The sequence below is a fragment of the Saitoella complicata genome (assembly GCF_001661265.1).
Source record: "Saitoella complicata NRRL Y-17804 unplaced genomic scaffold SAICOscaffold_2, whole genome shotgun sequence".
Lineage (NCBI taxonomy): Eukaryota > Fungi > Ascomycota > Saitoellomycetes > Saitoellales > Saitoellaceae > Saitoella > Saitoella complicata.
Window position 1 is genome coordinate 689,826 of NW_017566993.1, and position 18,855 is coordinate 708,680.

Here is an 18,855-nt window from a genome sequence, read left to right on the forward strand (position 1 = left end):
TGAAGGGACTGTACGGCAAGCAACTTGTGGTAAGCAACAGGGTCTCCCTCGATGTTGACAGAAACATCCTGAAGGGCCCTCGTAGTTGCTGTATTCCTAGCCCTTGCGAATGGAATGTTGCGGGGCCTTGACTTCTGCTGGGAGGACCTAGTGGGAGTTTCGAGGTCTTCGGTACGGGAGAGAGACTGGATTTGCGGTACGAAGCGCGTATCGATTTGAATGAAAGCTGTCCACTCGATCTTAGGTACCATGCGCTCAGCGTTGACGGCCTCAATGAATGCTTCCCAGTTGAGGGGGTACCGTAGTCGACACCATGGTGCATCCTTGGAACGACCGCGTACAACTTTTTATTGAATGTAGGGAGTAAGGGAGTGAATGTTGATGCCCTCTTTGACCACAGGGTCCTGACGCAACTCCTCGAGGGCGAAATCGAGCAATAGTGGTTGAACAAAGTCCCATTCTTTCAGGGGGTCGACCATGAAGGGTCCTTGGGCATACCTAAATTTCGGCTCCCTAGTAACAATTACCTGAACCATGAAATCATTGTATAGACTCACAGGTTCAGGAGCTGGGTCTTCGATTTCGAGATCAATGACTGTTTTGGTACGTTTAACCCTGGCGGGTGGTTTTGACGGAGGGCTTGAACGCAAATCATCCTCGAGCCTAGGCGGGGGTTTGGGGGTGCGGCTTGAAGCCCTGAGCTGAACTGATTGTTTGGCTGCTCCTCTCAGCTTCCTAGGAGGCATATTGATGGAGATATGACGCGTTTTGTTGGAGTGTCGATGTCAGACGCGCAGGGGTGATTTTAGGCCCTGCGACAGGCATTTTGCAACCAGCAGTACTGCTGTGTGCAAACTTCTTGACGTAACTTTCCCATGTGCGCGCGAATCATAAACTCCATATGACAAAAACCCCTAAAACAACATAGATAAAGGCCTCGGAGGTCGAGTAACGGTTCAAACTGAGCATACCTATCCTTAGCAATCACGTCGTGCCACCGGTTTTGGGCCACAAGGCCTCCCTCAGTCGCTTCATGCTGAAAAGGTGATTTCAGGTTTAAGAAAGAAACAGACCCTGGAAGCCACTAGGGATGCAGCTCCGGATTCCATGAGATAGAGGGAGCTTAGATGAACAAGTTCTACGTGTGGTTTCTTTGATTCTAACAGTTTTTGAGGTTTGTGGGTTCAGAGAGTGTTTTCGTTGCTTTCATGCATGTTCATGCAACATCATGCACCTATTCCAAAACCTTTCTTAATGTCACAACTCTATGAGAGACGGTACTACACGCGTTTTGAGGACATCTATCGATTCCTAAGAGTCTGATCTATTAATGTCTCCCTTGAAATCGCCCTTCCAAGCCTTGTCTACGAAGATGGGGGGGTTCATGAAACTATCCCCGCGCAGATAGGCGGTAAAATGCGCCGCGTCAAGAATTTTGCACACAGCAGTAGGCTAAATCCTCCATGGTCAAGTAAAATCATGTGTGTGCCGGCTGCGCTTGAACGTCTGCCAGTCTGAAGGACTTGCTGTCGAGAAAGGGTACGGCAAGCACGCAATCGGTAAATGATCTGACTACTCATGCTTGCCATCTACCCTTCTTTGCTCTGTCTTCGTCGAGTCGTCCGTCGCTTCGGGCATACAGTACCAAATTCATGGGCGGCTCATCGGATTAAAGTAGTTCCGTGCTACCCAGCGGAAGGCATCCGGTAGTCGCACACGCCAAACAAATTTAGCAGCTTCATACAAACGCCCATCTGCTCTAAGAAAAAATGGCAAGCACGCAATTGTTTTCTAGAATGGGGAGTCATCTCGAAGAGCATGTCGATGTCGCAATTGACCTGGTCAACGACATATACATACCGCGTGCTGGACGTTGACGCTCGTGGATAAAAACATACAATCATGTCGGACGTGAGCTCGCGATCGAGTGACAAGCACGGGAAAGCACCTGGAGTCGTTGCGGTTCAGGATGATTCTGCGCCTTCGTACGATCAAGAGAGCAATGTAGATATCCCCCATACGAGCGAGTCGCGCAAACAGATTGGTCTCATCAGTGCGATCTTCCTGTATGTCCCTGCCCTCTTCTCTGATCTGTTTCGTCTTCTAACTCTTGTGTAGCATCTTCAACCGCATGATCGGTACCGGAATCTTCTCCACCCCAAGTACCATCCTCTCCCAGAGTGGCAGTGTCGGCCTCGCACTCTTCATCTGGTTCGGCGGAATGCTGATCGGAATGGCCGGTATGGCAGTATATGTCGAGTTCGGAAGTAAAATCCCTGTCAACGGCGGGGAGAAGAACTACCTGGAGTTCGTGTACCGGAAGCCTCGGTTCCTCGTAACGGGACTTTATACCGGATATGTCATGCTCCTCGGCTGGGCAGGATCGAATAGTGTCGTGTTTGGAGAGTATATCCTCAACGCCGCAAACGTCGAGGTCAATCGCTGGAATCAGCGTGGTATCGGATTGGCTTGTGTCACCTCCGCATTCCTCATCCACGGTCTTGCTCTGAAATGGGGACTGCGTCTCCAAAACGTGTTGGGCGTAATCAAGCTCATCATCCTCCTCATTATTATCGTCGCAGGTTTCGCCGCGCTGGGGGGCCATCTCAAAGTCGACAAGCCCGACAACTTCTCCAATGCATTCGAAGGCACGACTGGGTCAGCTTACGGTGTCGTCAACGCACTCTACAACGTAATCTGGTCCTACATCGGATACTCTAACGCAAACTACTCCATGTCCGAGATGAAGAACCCCATCCGCACCCTCAAGATCGCGGCGCCCACAGCGATCATCATCGTCGGAATTCTCTACATGCTCGCAAACATCGCATACTTCGCCGCTGTCCCCAAAGCCGAAATAATGTCCTCCGGCCGCATTCTTGCCGCCTCATTCTTCCGCAACGTCTTCGGTCCCCGCGCAGAGCGTGCCCTGTCAGTCTTCGTCGCCCTCTCCGCCTACGGAAACGTCCTGTCGGTGATCTTCTCCCAAGGCCGTCTCGTTCAAGAACTCGGCCGCGAGGGAATCCTCCCCTTCTCCTCCCTCTGGGCGAGCAACAAACCCTGCAACGCACCCTTGATGGGTCTCTTCGAACACTGGATCGTCTCGGTAATTATCATGCTCGCTCCACCCCCAGGAGACGCCTACAACCTCATCCTAAACGTCATCTCCTACCCCCTCTCCATCGTCAACGTCTTCGTCTCCATCGCCCTCATCTGGCTCTACACCCACCGCGCCGCCTACAACTGGTACCCATCCCTCTCCGCAACCCTCCCCGTCGCAATCTTCTTCCTCCTCTCGAACCTATATCTCGTTATTGCGCCTTTCGTACCGCCCGAGACTGCGGCTCAGAATGTGTATAAGAGCTTACCGTATTGGTTGCATTGTGTGATTGGATGGGGAGTTATTGCAGCTGGAGGGGTTTATTGGTTGGTTTGGGCGGTGATTATGCCGTGGTGGGGTGGGTATAGGTTGGAGAAGGAGGTTGTTGAGGCGCGTGATGGGTGGACGAGGAAGAGGTTTGTTAAGGTTCAGGTTGCTAAGGGGGAGTAGATTTATGGTTCTCTGGGGTTTATGTAGGTTTGGAGTTGTACGTTAATGCGCATAATATAGTTCAATAATGTATCATTCAAGCATTCTTCAGACATCGTAGTAGGTTCTCAGTCCAGGCCATCATTGGTCAGTCCACGGCCCGGTTGCAATTGAGGATGTCCTCGTCGTGCTCACCAACTCATGCTATAGGTATAAGTATGATAGTGCTCCATTTCTCCCTCGAAAATGCCAAGCTTCCTCTCAGATCTTGACACGACCACCGTGAGCCCGTACCGGATTAGGCTTTCTCTTCTTTACCAACTACTCACTTCTTAGCGAGTATACTTACAACCAGCTTTCCAGCTATCAACAACCTCAAAACAACTACTACAACAATGTCCAGCATGATCGACACCAGTGAGCTCGCGGTTTGTTCTTCTGAACTTCTCACCTTTGCCTATGCTAACCTTCTTCGACAGGAACTCGCTTCGTTAAGGCGAAGCAGACTATCACTGCTGCTCTTGAAGACGTGAAAGAGGCCCTCCTTCTGCTTGAATTGAAGGAGGCTGGGATTTCTTTCCCAGTTTGTGATACTATTCACTTGGTTAACCCGCTTACTGTCTGTTACCATGTGTGTCATGAGCTCACTACTGGCCAGCTTTGGTACTAGTTCAGCAAAAAGAAGTCCGGTGATTCCGCATTGCGTAAGTTCAAGCGTAGCGTCCCGTCAGTTTTTGGATTCAATGAAGGTCAAGGCAGAAGCTGAGACGAGGAAGGAGAAGGGTGCGCTTCTTAAAGCGGTCCTGAAAGCGGCGGACAAGAGAGTCGATCACCGCGCTCGCGAAGAAAGTTACAGGTAAAGCTGGGCAGCAGAACGTCAATTCTACAGGTAAAGCTGGGAAATTGGTGACTCCCCCTTCCTTCGGACTCTTGCCTCCTCGCACTACTAACCTCCCCATCTCCCTACCCTATACCCCCCCAACGAGTTCCCACTCCCTGCCTGTTATTTATTTGGGCTCGTTGGATCCCAAGAGAACGGTGTCCCGACACCGCAATTGAGGGAGACTGGCTTGAAGGCCACCTCTAAGCGCAGAAAAGTTACTGCGCCGGCCACTCCGGTTACCGCTGAAAAGCCCCGGTGGAGATAAGATGGTAAATCTCCCTACAAAATGGTGGGTAGTGCGTGAATAAAGGAGGTGAGGAACGGGGTCTGACGACGGTCATACGATCCGTCGCTCATCCTGTGTTGCTGGCCCGGTGCTTTATGGTACCGTGCTTGTGGTTCAGGATGTGAATTGTCATTGTAGAGTGCACCCAATTCGTAAACAGTAGCTGTATGTTTTTTCTTCTCAAAGCAACGCATTAACCCTTTGAGCCATCGTAAACCCTCTTTCTATTTCCAAATACGTCTTCCGAATCCGGAAGATAACCACCCTCACATGGTTCGCACAACCTATCCACATAATTCGGATTGATAAAAGCGGTTCAGGATGTGAATTACTATCGTGAGAGTGCAGCCGTCGTGGTAAACAATGATGTATTCATGCCCTTCCTCAATATCGCTCAGCCCTATCGTAACATTCCCTCAACTCCTCCCGCGCACCCAACAATCCGCAACGTTACTACTTATGGGTTGATAACCACCTTCTTTCCACTAACACCCTTCTTCAACGTATCCATAGCCTTCTGCGTACCCTCCAACCCACCCTCAACAACCAATGGCGCCGGTGCAGGCTTAACCTGTCCATCCGCCAACGCACCGGGCAAATACTCATTAAACAACCACTTGCCCAACTCGGCTTCCTGCGTTGCCAACAACCCCGCAAAGACTCCAGAGGCCTGGATACCTTCGGGGAGGTTTTCGGGCGGGGGAAGGGTGGTGGCGACTTTACCGGTCTTGATGACTTCGGCGCTTTTCTCGACCGAGCCGCCTTCGGAGATAGCGTCGAATGCGCCGACCCACTCGCCGCCAGAGACGGAATCTTGGATCTTGGAAACGACCTCGGGGTCTTTGTAGTCAAACACCTTCGCAGCACCAAGGGAGATCACCAAATCATGGTTGTGTGCGGAGGCGGTAGAGATGACGGTGTAGCCTGAGCGAGCCGCGAGCTGAACGGCGGAGGCACCAACGGATGAGGATCCACCCCAGATCAAGAGGTTGTGCTTGGCGCGGGGAGCTTCGGGAGTTCCGGAGGGACGGACAAGGCTCAGGTGTTTGTCGGAGAAGAGACCGTGGGCGGCGGTTGCGAGGCCGAGGGGCAGAACAGCGCCTTCGTCGAAACTCACGTTCTCGGGGAGCTTGGTAACCAAGAACGAAGGAGCGAGGGTATACTTCTGGAATCCGGCGTACTCGGGCTTTCCACCAAGTCCAAGAGACGCGGCGTATGCGAGGACACGATCACCCTTCTTGAACTCAGTCACACCCTCTCCAACCTCCTCGATGGTACCAGCAACGTCCGTACCGAGGATATTGGGGTATGTGTTAATGAAATACCCCGAATCTTGGATTTTCCAGTCGACGGGGTTAATTGCCGCGGCGGCATTCTTGACGACGACTTCACCCTTGCCGGGAGTGTAGACGGGGGCTGAGTCAACAACGACGGGGTTTGCTTTTGATTCTTTGATCCAGGCTGCTTGGTTGGACATTTTCGATTGGACTGATCTGTGATCTGCTGGTTGTGAGGATTTGATGGACTGCAGGTTTTGGAGGTTGTTCTTATACGCGGGGGATCTGATCACGTCACTCGGACTTTTCGCAGCGCTTCGGTGCATCTGTGCTTAATAAGCCCTCGGGAATGGCAAAAGGGAAATGGCGAATATGGCGAAAGAATGGTCAATTGTATTGATCATTTGATCCGGAACGGGAGGCGGATCCAATGTAGAGGAAGGTCCGATACGAACAGATGCCTGCTGCTTGTCATTGCTACATGAGAACCTCATACCGTAGCCACGAACCATTGACCAGTGATCCCATCGTACCAGATCCTGCTGACAGTGAACACTTTGCAGAGCACCACGAAGATGAAGATGAACAATTTGTAGAACAAACAGGCCAATCAATTGCAATCGAAAGACTAATAAGATTAAAAGGCGACAAGGTCGCAGACCAGCCGCTAGCCTATTTATAAATAGAATGCTAACCAAAACGGTCGGGTATCAACGGTAAACTAATGCCCGAACACAGTTTAAAAACTCCGGTATCCCCCTCTATCATATTATATACAATCCGTCATCACTCCTTTTCAGCGACATTGCTTACGTGCAAGCAACGTTGGCGAGGTACCCAGCAGACTGAGAAATCAAGCCAGAGCCGCCATTGGCAAGGTTGGTGTAAGGAACGATAGAAGAGTAGAGCGCACAGACCGCAACACCACTGTTGATGTAGATGTTGAAGAAGTTGCATCCAGAGGTGGAGGAACAGTGAGCCGCACAATCAGATGTGGAGTACCCAGACGAGGGGTAGTAAATACCCATGTAGTTGTTGTTGATGGAAGAGACAGAGGCGCTCATTCCGTAGAAAGTCTCCTGCCATCCAGAAACGGGGGAGGGGATAGCGGCGGCGGTGACGGCAGCGACGGTGGAAGCGACAGCGGAGGTAGCAGAAGCAACGGTGTCAGAGACGATAGCAGCCAAGTTGGCGGTGGTACCCTTGGTGTAGAGGGAGAGACGATTACCGGCACCACAGTAGGTGGAGGAGTCACCGTTACACGTCATGGAACAGTCAGAGAGTGAGGTAGAGACGGAACCGAGAGACAAAGCGTTTCCGGCCCAGCACTCACCACCGTACTCCATACCGGCCATAGTCCATCCAGCAGCGGCAGCAGCGTCCAAACATCCTTGGATGGTCTGCTGGGCAGTGCTAAGAGACATGAAGTTCAACAAAGCACGGGCGTTGGTAGCCTCAGTGTAACAACCCTTGGAAGACCAAGTTCCGTACGCGGACAAGTGAGTAGGACCAGCGGGGGTAGCGACAGCAGCGACGGAGGAAGAGGTGGAGGTAGTGAGAGTGACACTGTTCAAGGCGTAACCGTAAGAGTCGACAATGGCAGTAACGTCACCAGATCCGTAGTTGGTAGCAGTATTGCCGTAGTTGACCTGGCTGTACAAGGAACAAATGTACTGGGAAGTACCATCGCTCATCTGCTGGGTGTACATGTTGAAGAACTGACATCCGGAGACGGAAGTACAGAAGGCTGCGCAGAGGTCAGAGTTGGCAGAGACGAGAGGCTCGTAGGTCATGTAGCCGGAACCCTGAACAGCACCAGTCTTGGCAGAGAAGACAACCTGGTATCCAATGGGGGTGTTGAAGCTAGTGGAGGCGGTGGAGGTGGCAGCGGCAGCGACGGAGGAGGAGGTGGTGGTGGTCTGCGCAACAGGGGCGACAGTGGTGGAGGAGGAGGTAGATGTAAGGTAGACGACACCAGTGTTCACAATACCACCGCCGATGTTAGCGACAGGGGTAGTCGCGGAGGAAGTGGTGGTGGTTGAGGATGTAGTGGTGGTTGAGGATGTGGTGGTAGAGGATGTAGTGGTGGTTGAGGATGTAGTGGTGGTCGACGAAGTAGTGGTGGTAGGAGCGACGGTAGTGGTGGTCGACGAAGTAGTGGTGGTAGGAGCAGTAGTGGTGGTAGAGGATGTAGTGGTGGTCTTGAGGGTGGTAGTGGTAGGCTTAACGGTAGTACCGAAAGCGAACGCAGCAGTCCATCCAGAGGGGTTCAATCCACCAGCAAAGTTACCATTGATGTTGGAGTCCTCAAAGGTGATGGTGTGGGTACCAGCGGAGAAGGGACCGAAGATTCCGTTGGACCAGCCAAGGGAAACACAGGTAGCGGGGTCAGTACCACAGTTGGAGGTCAAGTCGGTCTGGTAGTCCAAAGAGGTGTAACCCTGGTAGACACCGTCGACGTAAAAAGTGTACATGTTACCCTTGGTACCGATGTCTGTGATCTGAACCCAAGTGTTGTCGGTGAAGGCGACAGAGGTGGCATAGGTAGAGTAACCAGTTTGAGTAGAGGTAGTCTTGCGGTTGGAGACGAAGGTGGAGTAGGCGGGGGCACCGGTGCAGGTAGACCACGCAGCGTAGGAGGTCACCGTGCCGGTGGGGGCAGTGGTGGTGGTAGTGGTAGTGGTGGTGGTAGTGGTGGTAGTGGTGGTATCGTCGCTACCAAACCACCAAGGCTCGGCCTCAGCGACAGGAGCCGGAGCCGGAGCGGCACTGGCCAAGAGGGAAGCAGCCAACAAGAGGGCGGCGTTAGTCAAGAGCTTGATGGAAGGCATTGTCGTCAAAGAAGGACACCGAGTCGATAACTAACAGCGGATGGATGGGGGGAGGGGGGAGGGGGGAGGGGGGGAGGGGTTCTTATAGACCGTGGAGGGGGCAGGCCTTTGTGACGACGGATGCGGTGTCCCGGAAAAGAACTTTCACACATGGCGTTCTGAGTCGTTCGAGAATGTCTCGCGCGCACAGACCAGGGAGCCGAGTGTCGTGGGCTTGTCTCGCAGGCGGTCTGGGCCACACGTGCTCTTAGGTCTGTGCACTGCGTCGGGGCTTCTGGTTGGTCAATCCAAAAGCCGCCGACGTCTGACACGGGTGGACCCGCTCCATGTGATTGGCCGCGCGCAGCACGGTACTGCTGGACGTCAAGCAGCGTTGACACGGCACAGCAGCGGACAGAGACGCCCGGACGCCTGCTTCTTCCATTAGCAGGGTCTGTGCACTGCGTCGAAGCTTCTGGTTGGTCAGTGCGCGCGCTTCCGAAAGCCACCGATCAGGAACAAAGCAACCTCAGTCACGTCTTTAAGGGAATGGGTGGAGGTGGTTCTTAGTCCGCTCCATGCGATTGAGCACTTCCTCATCGTGCCCCTTCCTTTTCCTCTAGCACGCACGTACCAGCCAATTGTCAACATCTCGCTTAATATTTCGGAATATCTATCAGCCAGCTTGTCTTGGAGAGATGTCTCATTCTGTCTCAGCAAATCCCCTTCAACGCAAGGGATCAGTAGAAATAATACGTTTCGCCAATGCCCGGATGCTGTTGTTGGTAGCGCAATTGGCTTTGTGCTGGCGCTGGCGAAGCGGGTAGGCGCATTGAAACCTGCCAGGGCGGGGCTAGAACCAGTCCCCGTGGTCTGCCGCCGAAGGCATAATTAGACGATCCTGAAGAGTGAGGTATCAAATTGGGGATGTAGCTCATCTGGTAGAGCGCTCGCTTAGCATGCGAGAGGTACTGGGTTCGACTCCCAGCCTCTCCACAAATTTCTTTTTCACGTTTTACACCCTAAGTCCCACAATGAATCAACGGCATGCGCCAAGACGTTGAAGACACTAGACGGGACAGACGTTGATTGTGAATGCTATGCTAAACCACATCTTGACTACTCCGCAATAGCAACCCTCTTCCTCTTCTTCTCCCTCACCTCCTCCACCGGCGCCACAAACCCCTCCTCCCTCTCCCTCCTCTTCTCCGCACTCCTCTCCTCCCTCTTCTCGGCCTTCGCCTCCTTCGCCTTCCTCTCCCTCTCTCCAGCCTTGAGAAAATACTCTCCAGACTCCAACTGCTTGTCGACCTTGGACATAGTCGGTGCTGGAGGGAAGGGGGTGTAGACCTTTTTGGGTTTGACGGTTTTGGGGGCGCGGCGGGCAACGTTGCGTTTTTTGAATTGAGGGAGGAAGCGGTCCCAGGATTCGGTTGCTAGGGCGGGGTTCTTTGCGAGTTCGCGTTTGATCATGAGTTCCTGTTATCAAAGATTAGCCTTCTGTTCCGCGGGTGCGCATCGCACTCAGCATCGCTGCCCTTCACCGGGGTTTGACATACCTTGATATGGTAAATCGGATGAATGTTCTTCATACAATCCTCAATAACCTTCCTAACCTCCTTCAACCCCTTGAAACCACCCATGGCAGCCACAGTATTACCCTGCACCATAATATAACACTGCGTCAACAACTCCAACGCTTTCAGCGTCTGTCCCCCCGGTCCCAAAATTCTCTGTCGTCTCTTCACGAATCTCTCCTTATTTCTGACGAGGTTACCAATCTTGATGATATCACATGCAACTGCGTCGTCCATGATCTTGATAGCTTGGGGGAAGGGAACGGAACGGGCGAGGAGTTTGATGAGGTCGCGAGCCTTGAGGATGGATGAGGGATCGTAGGTTTTGCGGGTAGTTTTGACTGTCATGGAACCCTCCACCAAATCCAGAACGGCGGTGAGTCCATATCTCTCCAACGCTCTCGTCAAATGAGGCCAGATCTCGCGCAAGTATCGTTCGCGATACTTGGGAAACAGCGTGGCGAATGATGACTCTTCCGTGAATGATCCAGCCACGTTGTCCTCAGCGGTGAAAGGATCGACCTTCCAGTGGTCGATGTCGTCGGTATCCCATGGCTTTGGCTTGCGGTAACGCTTGTTCTTGTTGACAACTGGGGCTTCAGTAGCCTCTTCGACGGTGTCCTGTGGTCTTTCTTCTGTGTCTGACATCGTAGGTCGTCTTCTTCTTACTGAATTGACGGGGATGGTTGTTGACTGACTTTAACTTTTTCGCCTCGGCCTCAGCCTTATCGACAAGAAACTTCTGCGCCCTCGAAAGGTGTAGCGCACGTGACACGTCAGTTCAGTCCATGGGATGAAGACAGATAAGTTATTTTTTTCCTTCATACGCACTCAAAAATAATCTACACTTACTCTACTTCTCCCCTTTTGTCAATTCCCGGCCGGGTACATCGGCAAGTTTTGCCCCACAACGTTAACTCGTGAACCTCGGGAGTTGTCGGTACCCGCTTAATAAGCTTAACGAGAAACTCACCACCATGACAATTCGACCATGACAGTCGCAATGGAGAAGGATAAACATCATGATTCAGAGTCAGAGTCAACGACAACAATCCCGGTAGATGGGGGTCCACCTCTTGAAACTGGCGCAGATCGCGACCTTGAGCCGGCGCATCCCGAGAACGAGAAGAAGCTTCGTGTGGAGGATGATGTTACCCTCGTCGAGTTCAAGGATGGCGACCCGCTGAATCCTTTGAACATGTCTCCAGCACGAAAATGGTTGATCACAATTATTGTCTCAAACGCATCCCTATGCGTGACCTGTAACTCCTCAATCTACGTACGTCCTATTCCTCCCTTCACTCTTTTTCCTCTTCTATCAGCTAACAATGGCGACAGACATCAACATACACCGGAATCCAAGATTCTCTCCACATATCCCACATTGTCGCAATCATCGGCCTAACCCTCTTCATCGCTGGCCTAGGAACCGGTCCCCTCTTCCTCGCCCCCCTCTCAGAATTCTTCGGCCGCCGCCCAATCTACCTAATCTCCTACACCCTCTTCTGCCTCCTCAACATCCCTCTCGCCCTCTCCCCAACCGTCTGGCTTTTCCACCCCGTTCGATTCATCCACGGTATGACCGGATCGGCGTTTTTGTCCGTAGCGGGAGGTACGGTGAGTGATATGTTTGCGAAGAAAGATCTTGGAGGACCAATGGCGGTGTATACTGCCAGTCCGTTTCTGGGACCTGTTGTGGGTCCGATATTGGGTGGATTTATTGTCGCGGGCGCGGGATGGAGGTGGGTGTTTTGGGTGAGTTTGATATGGAGTTTCGTCGTGCTTATTGCGATTGCGCTCGGTGTCCCCGAGACTTATGCGCCCAAGCTTCTCGTCAAGGTCGCTGCTCGGGAACGTCAAGAAACAGGCAATCCCAACTTGCGGGCGCCAATGGAAGTCTCCCAGAAATCCATCCTGAAGACGATCGGGGTTTCGGTCCTCCGTCCCTTCCAACTTCTCATTTACGAACCCATCATCCTCGCACTCAACATCTACACCGCTTTCCTCCTCGGCATCCTCTACCTCTTCTTCCAAGCCTTCCCACTCGTTTTCCACGTTTCTCATGGGTTTCCGTCATCGTGTACTGGGTTGGCATTCTTGGGAATTGGGATTGGGATGGTTGGAGCTACGTTGTCACAGCCGTATTGGAATGGGCTTTATGCTAGAAGGGCGCAGGAGTTGGCGGAGAAGGGGGAGGCGATGGTGCCAGAGGAACGGTTGAGAGGTGCCATGGTTGGTGGAGTGCTGGTTCCCGTTGGGATGTTGTGGTTCGCTTTCACCTCTTACAAAAGCATCCACTGGATCGTGCCCATCATCGCCGGTATACCCTTCGGTGCTGGTGTACTCTTGGTTTACATCCCAGTCTTCTCCTTCTTGGTCGATTCGTACCGGGTTTACGCGGCGAGTGCACTCGCGAGTAATTCGTTTGTGAGGAGTAGTTTCGCGGCGGGGTTCCCGCTTTTCTCGAGTGCGATGTATGCGAGGTTGGGGAATGTCTGGGCGAGTGCGGTTCTTGGGTTTATTTGTCTGGCGATGATGCCGATACCGTTCTTTTTCTTCTACAAGGGACAAACATTGAGAAAGTGGAGTCGGTATGCTTATTCTTGAGTGTTGACGAGAAAGCAGAGGCAACAGAAGGAAGGAATTGGCATTTGATACCGAAGCATTTCTGCATACCTATATTAATAATTTCAACAAAAATATGAATACAATTGCATTCGGATCAAAAGGAATGGCAGTATAAGATACAGCACCCGAGTATTCCCAGCTGGTCTCCCACGCTAGTACTGACTGGGCCCTATGATGCTTAACTTAGGAGATCGGACGGGATCCTGTGCTTTCATCATGGTATGGCCGTATCTGATAGTCCTTTTTTTGGAATAAACTCATCTCAAATGCAGCGGAATCGAGCTGTGATGTATCTTCGATTGCCCACGAAGGCGGAGGCTGGATCGTAGTCGAGTTTGCGCAGAGCAACGCAATCCGCAGAAGATGTGATAGGAATACCGCCTCCTCCTGAATGTTAACTTGTGGTTTTTGTCCTTACTGAGGCATTTTCACATAACCATGGTGATCGTGTGCGAAAACACGTTGTTCCACAAAGGGAATGTCCTGCCACCTGTTATTATCTGACACAAAAAAGAGAGAAGGGTGATGTGACGATATTCCCTGTTGCAAGCGACGTGTCGGGAACGCGCGACAGGTTTTGGCACAGAAGAACGCTTGCCACACACACCGTACTCGTGATCGTTCATATCGTTGCAATCTGGTTATGAGCACCGATGGTCATTGAAAAGCGGCCTTACGTGGGTTGAATGTTTGATCGAATGTCTCCATCGGTCGTAACTGTTGGGCTCCATCCTCCACTTGCAAAGTATTGAACGTTCCCACGCATCCTGAATGGTGCCGGCATTTGCAAACGTTCCCATTTGATGGCGAAGACGAGCAATGTGAGGGACAAGGGCGTGTACGATATGGATAGCATGGCGGAGGTAGTGAGAGAGAAGGCTCTGTACCAACAGAAGATATTTTTACACTTTGCACCGGTTCCTCCGTGAAGTCAGCTCGCAGATCTAAACTCGGTAATTTCTGTGAGTATTATCAGATATGCCCATGGCCGCCATAGACATCTGCAGCTGCGGATATCGATGTCTCGAAAAAACCGTACCTTCATGGATCCAGCTGTACGAACCGCCATCACTCATTCGAGCAACATCTCCATGGTTCGGGGTAATCCTCGATATCCGTCACACTCCCTCTAGATCTTCGAACCCGCACGCCTGTATGTCGATCTCGGAATGAACAGAAAGACAAAGTTGGGCAAGTCACAAGCATGGCCATACAGTTACAAGGAACAGACAGAACTTCAGCCAAAATGATCCCCTTAATCGAGTACCTGATATATACTTCAAAAAAATCACAAACCCAACAACGATAACGTTACCCCGCATCCCTCCCCCACAAAAATGGAAAATGAGTAAAACAACTCCCGAGTCCCATGAGACCAGCTCTCTATGTACCACCATAAACATCCCAGAAGTTCAACCCCATTTTGATTCAAGCGTTAAGAACACTCTCAACAACCTCCCACCCCCTAACCCCCAACACACTCAACAAAGAATCACTCAACCCATGCGTCCTCTCACACGTCCCCTGCAACCAAATCCTCGGTCCTTCCTTCCCATCTACCAGCTGCACACGATAATCACGAGAAATAACGATATCTTCCTCCTCGCTTACCTCACCATCCGCGGACCCGGATCGGGTTGCGGCGGTACGGAGGAGGTGGGAGAGGGGCGCGAGGAGGGTGCGGTAGAGTGCGCGGTGGTATCCCGTACCCAAGAAAATGGCATCATACGTTTCTTGATACTCCTCCCCCGTCGCCGCATTCCTCATCTGTAGCGTAAATGACTCGTCCTCATTCGGTTTCACTGCCAGAATTTCTCTGCGAGTCAAGATCTGCGCACGGGGACGAGTGCGTGAAGTGTCTGGGTGTAAGTTGTCCTGGATATACAAGTCCTCATACAACTCCTCCAATAACTCATTCCTCACAACACCATAATTCGTCGCACGAAGGTCTTGACGGACGCCGTCTCTCTCCGTCTCAGACATATCAAAGAACACATCCGTGGATTCTGGGTTGAAGACTTCGTTGACGAAGGGGCTGTCGTCTGAGGGTTTCAAAGCGCGTGCACGGATGACGAGGTCGATTTCGGAGGAGGAGGGGAGGATGTGGGTGAGGTGCCTGAAGATCTCGGCGGATGATTGACCTCCGCCCAGGACGGCCACGCGGCGAAGGGTGGGGAGGGGGAGGGATGGGAGTGAGGTGAGGAAGGAGGAGGAGTGGATTAGGCGTGGATGCGGGGTGTATTTTGCGAACAATGTCGGGAACCTCGCTTGGCCTCCCGTACTGAGGATGAGATTGCGGGTGAGGTAGGTCTCGGTCTCGTTGTTCAGCACGTTCCTCGCCGTGACGCGCACGACCCTTCCACCCTCCAACTCCGTCGTCTCAACACCCACGACCTCGCGTGAGTACCTAACAACCTCCCCAAACCTCCCCGCCGCCCAACGGAGGTAATCCTCATACTCCTCGCGTCTCGGATAAAAAGTCCCGAGATTGATGTAGTTCACAAGTCGTCCCTTACTCTTCAAGTAACACAGGAAAGAGAAAGAAGAGGTGGGATCGCGGAGGGTACACATATCCTTCAGGAACGAGATTTGCATACGGGAACCTGGGATCAACATCCCCGGGTGCCAACGGAACTGTGCTTGTTTCTCCAGGAATAAGACCGAGGAGGCTGGAGCGGTTTCGGAGGAGGGAGAAGGGGGGGTAGAGGTTGCGTAACCGCTGTCTGCGAGGGAGCCGCGGTGGCCGGGGAAGCCTTTGGTGTAGGAGGAGAAGATGTGGGATGTTGCGGGGTGGTCATGGAGGGCTACGGCGATCGCCAAACCGGCTGGGCCGAAACCTGCGCAGAGGATGTCGTGGATGGTGCCGTTCATGGTTGTGCTGCCAATGTCCATGTCAGTCCTCATTCATTACCCCGGGTGTATGCTTCGTCTCCGGGGATGTATGCTACTCTTGCTCACCTCTGCTACTGGATGTATGCTACCCTTGCAACTGGAAAAAGTCGAGGACGGGCACGGTGTCCTTAATACAAACGCTCCCTCGCCGATGCGCCGTATAAGGTAAGTCGATGATCAGTGTGGCTCGCCCGCTAACCACCAGGTGGGATTAGCGCCATCTGATAATTGTGATGGTCGGATCAGCGGAGTGGGCAGATGCGGCGATGATCTGCAGCTGCCTAGAGAGAGCAGCTGATCTGAGGACATGCTTCGGACGATAACCAGAGAGCCCGAGCATTGGCTAATTCCTCGCTCTTCCGTGCGTACGATGTACGTATACGAGCTCGAGGAACCGAGATCGATACCGTGAATTCGAAGCTGCAAAACGCGAGATCGTGTTCAACGCATGAATGAATGCGCAATCGTGCGTCTGAATCATGACCAATTGCAAGCTTTTCCGTCTCCTCGCTCCCCCACCATCACAGCACCGAGTCCATCAAGGTCATCTCTCCCTCCATTAGCTCGATCAGATAATTTACCCTTGCGCTAAAATGCATCCACACCTCACACCCAATGCACCCGAGTCGTTCATGCCAACACCAGCTAACGTTGTTAACGGCGCGGAATTGCTAGGAGCCGCGGTGGGGTGGACCGAGACTGCTCATCTCACCCAGCAAAGGGGCGGACGGGTGAGGCGCAGCGGTTGTGTGTGAGAGATATCTGATCTTGATCGACGATCTAGTTACCAGAGTAGGCTAGTGGCTGTCAAATTATCAGATCCAACGACACTTGACTAAGCCCAAGAGTGGGAAGGCAAAGACTGGGAAGGCATCAGGCTTATAAGGGTCACCGCCCTCAGCTGGCAAGGCGACGAGCAAAGGGCAACGCATTCATTCTCTGCAATGCTCTACACAACAATCCTACCCACCCTCACCACTTCCACCACCATCAATGCCTCCAACACCGTCTCTCCCACCCGTCTTCCTTCCGGAACATCTCAGGCGTCCGTTTTGAATGCCATCACCTCTTTTATGAGGGGTGTATGCGATTTAGACGCGGACGAGGATGTCGTGTTTGCGGTCGAGGACGACGAGGGTGAGATGAAGGTTTGTGTTGGTGGGGTAGTTGGAGAGGGTGAGGTCGATGGGGAGGGGTTACTTGTTTCTTTCTCCCGCGTTCATGGACGAAGTGATGTCCCGCATTTAGTCATTCATGGTGGGGAGATGAGGATGTATAATCATCTCTCCGCCGACTACATCCTCGAATCCATTGTCAAGCTCATCAAGGGAGAGACCATGAGGGAGGCGATATTGAATTCTGAGCCGGAGGTGTTGGATAATGACCAAGGGCTTCACCACATGTTCCTTGACTCTGCACGCGCGTTTCCGGCTCGTGTCGCGATTCGGTATCTCGACTCTCTCGGTTCGGACCAAGAGACCTGGACGTACGCCGAACTCGCCGCACTCTCCTCTCGTGTCGCGAATCGTCTTCCACTCTCCACTTTTGCGGGAACGACTGGAGTCGTGGCGGTGTATCTACCGCATCCGCATCATCCGCTCTTTTATGCCTCTATCTTGGGTGTACAGCGTCGTGGGCACGCTTACTGTCCCATCATCCCCGGCGTGACGCCCCTGGAGCGCGTCAAGTTCTTGTTAGGCGACATGTCCGCCACCGCAGTCCTCACCACCTCCACCCTCAAACCCGAGATCGAATCAATCTTCGCGGGCCAAGTCTTCGTTGTCGACGACCTTCTCTCCACGAAGGATGTGGTTGAGGAGGTCGTGGAGGGTGAGGGGGAGAAAGTCGCGAAGGGGCAGACTGGGTATATTTTGTATACGTCTGGATCGACTGGGATGCCGAAGGGAGTACAGTTGTCGCACCGAAACGCTGTTAATGCGATTCGTGCTCATTATCCTTACTTCCGTTCCTCCTCCTCGTCCACCCCGCAGCGGTTTTTGCAGTTTGCGAGTGTCACGTTTGATGTTTCTATTTTGGAGATTTATTTACCGCTCAGTCTGGGGTGGGAACTTTGTACTGCGCCTTCAGACGTCCTGCACTCGGATCTGGCGGGGACGATCGCGGGGTTGGGGATCGAGCATATGGAGTTGACGCCGACTGTTGCGTCACTTGTTAGTGCGGGGGAGTGTCCCTCCATCAAGAGTTTGATGACGATTGGGGAGATGTTGACCCCCCGTGTCGTCGATAACTGGTGTCCTCCCTCGAAGGATGGGGAGGAGAAGAGGGTAGTGTTGCACAACGCGTACGGACCAACCGAGACCGCGATTCATTGTTCCTGCTCGTGGGATTTCGGAGTAGGGAGACGCTGTGCTGATATCGGTATTCCACTCTCCACATGTGCCATGATGGTCATGGATTTCCGCACGCCTACACTTCTACCCGTTGGGTATGTAGGCGAACTAGTCGTTGGTGGACCTCAGGTCTCCGAACTTGGGTACCTAAATCGGGAGTCATTGAACAAAGAGGTGTTTTTCGAGTGGAACGGTATGCCTGTTTACCGTACCGGTGATAAAGGCCGGATATTGCCTGGGGGGCGGATGGAGTGTTTGGGACGTGTGGGTGGGGGACAAGTCAAGGTCCGGGGTGGACAGCGTGTTGAATTGGGCGAGGTCTCGTTTGCGGTTCAACGCTCGTTGACGCATGCCATGGCGGAGGTTATCTCGTTTGTGGCGGGTGAGGGGGAGCTCGTCACGTTCGTTGTTGGGAAACAACAGACGCAGAGTGAGGAAGATGTGAGGAGGGGTGCGGGGAGGTGGGTGCCGGGGTATATGGTACCGGGTGTTGTGCGGTGGGTTGAAGCTGTGCCTAAGACTGCCTCTGGGAAGACTGATATGAAGGCTGTGAAGGCGATGTATGCGGGTATGCCTCGTTCGGGCCCCTCCGATGCTGAGCACGAGCGAGATGATGACAGCG

General features: G+C 52.8%; 7 protein-coding genes and 1 non-coding gene across 8 annotated transcripts; 3 read left to right on the forward strand and 5 right to left on the reverse strand.

The window, feature by feature from the left end:
- Positions 1-347: 347 nt before the first annotated feature.
- SAICODRAFT_5129 (uncharacterized protein) lies at positions 348-746 on the reverse strand (the record flags this gene model as incomplete). The annotated part of the gene is made up of 1 exon (XM_019169046.1): positions 348-746. One exon carries the CDS (start codon positions 744-746, stop codon positions 348-350), a length of 399 nt encoding a protein of 132 aa, XP_019027027.1.
- Positions 747-1,868: 1,122 nt separating this feature from the next.
- SAICODRAFT_88191 (amino acid transporter) lies at positions 1,869-3,603 on the forward strand. The gene is made up of 2 exons (XM_019171538.1): positions 1,869-2,066; positions 2,119-3,603. The coding sequence occupies exons 1-2, from the start codon at positions 1,903-1,905 to the stop codon at positions 3,548-3,550; spliced, it is 1,596 nt and encodes a 531-aa protein (XP_019027028.1). The 5' UTR covers positions 1,869-1,902; the 3' UTR covers positions 3,551-3,603.
- Positions 3,604-5,066: 1,463 nt separating this feature from the next.
- On the reverse strand, positions 5,067-6,222 carry SAICODRAFT_28884 (GroES-like protein). The gene has a single exon (XM_019167263.1). It carries the CDS (start codon positions 6,173-6,175, stop codon positions 5,156-5,158), a length of 1,020 nt encoding a protein of 339 aa, XP_019027029.1. The 5' UTR covers positions 6,176-6,222; the 3' UTR covers positions 5,067-5,155.
- A 397-nt stretch (positions 6,223-6,619) lies between these two features.
- Positions 6,620-8,806, reverse strand: SAICODRAFT_69212 (WSC-domain-containing protein; the record flags this gene model as incomplete). Its single annotated transcript, XM_019170458.1, has 1 exon — positions 6,620-8,806. One exon carries the CDS (start codon positions 8,804-8,806, stop codon positions 6,785-6,787), a length of 2,022 nt encoding a protein of 673 aa, XP_019027030.1. The 3' UTR covers positions 6,620-6,784.
- Positions 8,807-9,708: 902 nt separating this feature from the next.
- On the forward strand, positions 9,709-9,781 carry SAICODRAFT_t24. Its single transcript has one exon. It is a non-coding gene; the product is annotated as a tRNA-Ala (tRNA).
- A 123-nt stretch (positions 9,782-9,904) lies between these two features.
- SAICODRAFT_5134 (eukaryotic type KH-domain (KH-domain type I)) lies at positions 9,905-11,010 on the reverse strand (the record flags this gene model as incomplete). Its single annotated transcript, XM_019169052.1, has 2 exons — positions 9,905-10,264; positions 10,345-11,010. 2 exons carry the CDS (start codon positions 11,008-11,010, stop codon positions 9,905-9,907), a joined length of 1,026 nt encoding a protein of 341 aa, XP_019027031.1.
- A 343-nt stretch (positions 11,011-11,353) lies between these two features.
- On the forward strand, positions 11,354-12,969 carry SAICODRAFT_23257 (MFS general substrate transporter; the record flags this gene model as incomplete). The annotated part of the gene is made up of 2 exons (XM_019166686.1): positions 11,354-11,641; positions 11,701-12,969. The coding sequence occupies 2 exons, from the start codon at positions 11,354-11,356 to the stop codon at positions 12,967-12,969; spliced, it is 1,557 nt and encodes a 518-aa protein (XP_019027032.1).
- Positions 12,970-14,216: 1,247 nt separating this feature from the next.
- SAICODRAFT_153674 (uncharacterized protein) lies at positions 14,217-16,099 on the reverse strand. Its single transcript, XM_019165563.1, has 3 exons — positions 15,949-16,099; positions 14,487-15,868; positions 14,217-14,436 (listed from the first exon to the last, which is right to left on the reverse strand). The coding sequence occupies exons 2-3, from the start codon at positions 15,859-15,861 to the stop codon at positions 14,426-14,428; spliced, it is 1,386 nt and encodes a 461-aa protein (XP_019027033.1). The 5' UTR covers positions 15,862-15,868; positions 15,949-16,099; the 3' UTR covers positions 14,217-14,425.
- Between the last annotated feature and the right edge of the window lie 2,756 nt (positions 16,100-18,855).